The following is a 2,222-nucleotide window of genomic DNA, read 5'->3' on the forward strand; positions in this document are numbered from 1 at the left end:
GCAAATGATAGACATGCCATTAGTGGTTTTCTAATTAACTGCCACTCGTTAAAGCCCTAAGTTTTTTTCATTTTGTTTATCAGAAAAAAAAAAAAAGTAAGTGGTATTTATTTCTAACTAAAAAAAGAAAAAGAAAAAAAAAACAATGTAGTGGTAAGAACATCTCAGAACAATGTCATGTCGATTTAGCGTGTAAACTTGTGCTAGAAAAGACTACCGTGGGCTAAGAGGGAGAAGGTTTGGGCCGGGGCTAAGTTAGGATTGATAAGCGAGTGGGCCAGGTTTGGTGTCAAGGTGGGTCAGTTGATGAGAGGGCTAGGGTTGGGGATTTCTTGCTATTTGGGAAGGGTAGTGGTGGAAATTACGATAGGCTGAGAGTGGGGAGGGGTAAGACCGTAAGAGGGCTTAGAAGGTAGAGGAAGAAGAATCAAGTTTGAAAGGGAATAGATAGTACTAGATGCGGTTAACTTCTCGAAGGGGCCAGAGGATAGAAGCGACGTCAGTCGAGGAGGGAGGGGAAGCTGGACGGGTAAAAGCCTGTGGACGTCGCTCAGGGTAGGGCGACAAGGATTGACGGGTTCCATCAGAGGCAGGGCTGAGTGATCGCAGAGAGGCAAAGGTGTTTTGTCCAGCGGGAACCAGACGCCGGGGGCTTGGATCTGTGAGACCACCGTCTTCTACTACATCTCTGGCTGTCAATATTCTTCCGTTAGTAAGTTTAAGTCTCTTTTTATTTCGATGATTAAGATGATCCTGATGCTACAAAGGTCCCTGCCAAATCTCTGTGTGTGTGTGTGTGTGTGTGTGTGTGTGTGTGTGTCTGTGTCTGTGCGTCTGTGTGTTGTGTGTGACAGATAGAATTCCAGTCTGAATGATGATTAAAATTGTGATTTTGATTGATTATGTTTCAAGTTTTTCTTCCCGCTGTTTCGCATAAACTTGACTTATAATTTAGATTTCGTCGAACAGTCACTCCAACAAGCGTTCATTCATCAAAACAAATGGATTAATGGACAACCAAGAAGATATCGAAGTAGTACGGAAGCGAATGAAACCAGCAACGGTTTGCTTCTGTCGTGTTCTCTTCATTCTTGCTTTTCTGATGCATCTCATGCTCATTCTCAAAAAATGGAATGTATTAGGTCAAGAAAGGCGATGAGGAAGTCGATGTCGTCCAAGAAGAAGATACAGAAACGATAGTTGCCGTTGCGGGATCCGAAGAGATGGAACTCAGCATCGCTCGTCTCCTTGAAAGAATCGAACGCTTCACTCAGCAGGTAACATCACCGCATGTTAACAGACGCTCTGGCAGTCATAGTTGCCGTACAATTTGTGTGTGAATTCATGTGATCCTATTCCTCAAATCCCCAACTGATCTTTAAATAGTGTTATCGGCAGGTGTCAGAGCTGCTGGAAAGCGGAAAGAATCTTTTCAAGGAACTCAGCAATGAATTTGAGGAGCGGATGATCATGTGAGTTTCTGAAACCACCCCCCTTCCCCCAAAAAAATGATCAGTTTATTAGTAGAGAAACCATTGGTGTCGCTCCTTCAGAGGTTCGATTCTTGGAGATCTCACATTCTTTCAAAATTTTCTTTTAAGATGCAGAATACACAAGGAGCAGATCGAGAAATGGCAGGAGGAGATATATGAGCTTCGATTGGTCGATGCCTCAAATGAGGAGGCCAATGCTCTTCTGCACAACGCTCGCTTTTTACTTCATCAGAGCGCTCCAATGTAACTGCTCTTCTGGCGCGTGTTAAAAGCTCTCGGTGGAAGTTTGAACGAGCCAGGGACAGCTACGCTCCGCATCGTACCTGGAGTTAAAAGTTAGAACGGTCTACATATTTGGTGCGTTTGTTTCTATTTTGATTCGCGGATATTTGTTAGTAGGGAATGATCTACATCGACTGAAGTTCTCATACAGGTTCTGTAGGGATGATGGTTATAGGTTCCTGTCTCTTCTCAGGCTTCCCCCGTCTATGGCAATACCAAAAAAAAAAAAAAAAAGGAAAAAAAATCCTCTGCAGTGGGTGCTGCGGAGTGGCGACCATCTGATGGCCGGTATGGCATTGGGATGTGTGCCGACACCATCTCAGGTGTGGCGGAGCGGCAAGCATCCGATGGCCGACATGGCATTGGGGCATGCGCTGAAGTCGCGGTCCGATGATGGCCGCATTTGCCGCACCCATCATCGCCAAAAACCTTAGGTGGATAGGATAC

At 45.0% G+C, this 2,222-nt stretch overlaps 1 protein-coding gene across 1 annotated transcript; it reads left to right on the forward strand.

The window, feature by feature from the left end:
* The first annotated feature begins 416 nt into the window (after positions 1-416).
* Positions 417-1,960, forward strand: LOC122057684. Its single transcript, XM_042619887.1, has 5 exons — positions 417-712; positions 970-1,063; positions 1,143-1,277; positions 1,399-1,472; positions 1,608-1,960. Exons 2-5 carry the CDS (start codon positions 1,010-1,012, stop codon positions 1,738-1,740), a joined length of 396 nt encoding a protein of 131 aa, XP_042475821.1. The 5' UTR covers positions 417-712; positions 970-1,009; the 3' UTR covers positions 1,741-1,960.
* Positions 1,961-2,222: the final 262 nt, after the last annotated feature.

The sequence above is a fragment of the Macadamia integrifolia genome, chromosome 12, assembly GCF_013358625.1.
Source record: "Macadamia integrifolia cultivar HAES 741 chromosome 12, SCU_Mint_v3, whole genome shotgun sequence".
Taxonomy (NCBI): domain Eukaryota; kingdom Viridiplantae; phylum Streptophyta; class Magnoliopsida; order Proteales; family Proteaceae; genus Macadamia; species Macadamia integrifolia.

What these genes read in the sequence shown, in the direction of transcription:
- LOC122057684 (XM_042619887.1), top strand. Translation starts at nt 1,010, where the DNA reads ATGGACAACCAAGAAGATATCGAAGTAGTACGGAAGCGAATGAAACCA. An exon ending in AGCGAATGAAACCAGCAACG is followed by an intron (nt 1,064 to 1,142) that starts GTTTGCTTCTGT and finishes GGAATGTATTAG; the next exon opens with GTCAAGAAAGGCGATGAGGA. An exon ending in TTTGAGGAGCGGATGATCAT is followed by an intron (nt 1,473 to 1,607) that starts GTGAGTTTCTGA and finishes TTTAAGATGCAG; the next exon opens with AATACACAAGGAGCAGATCG.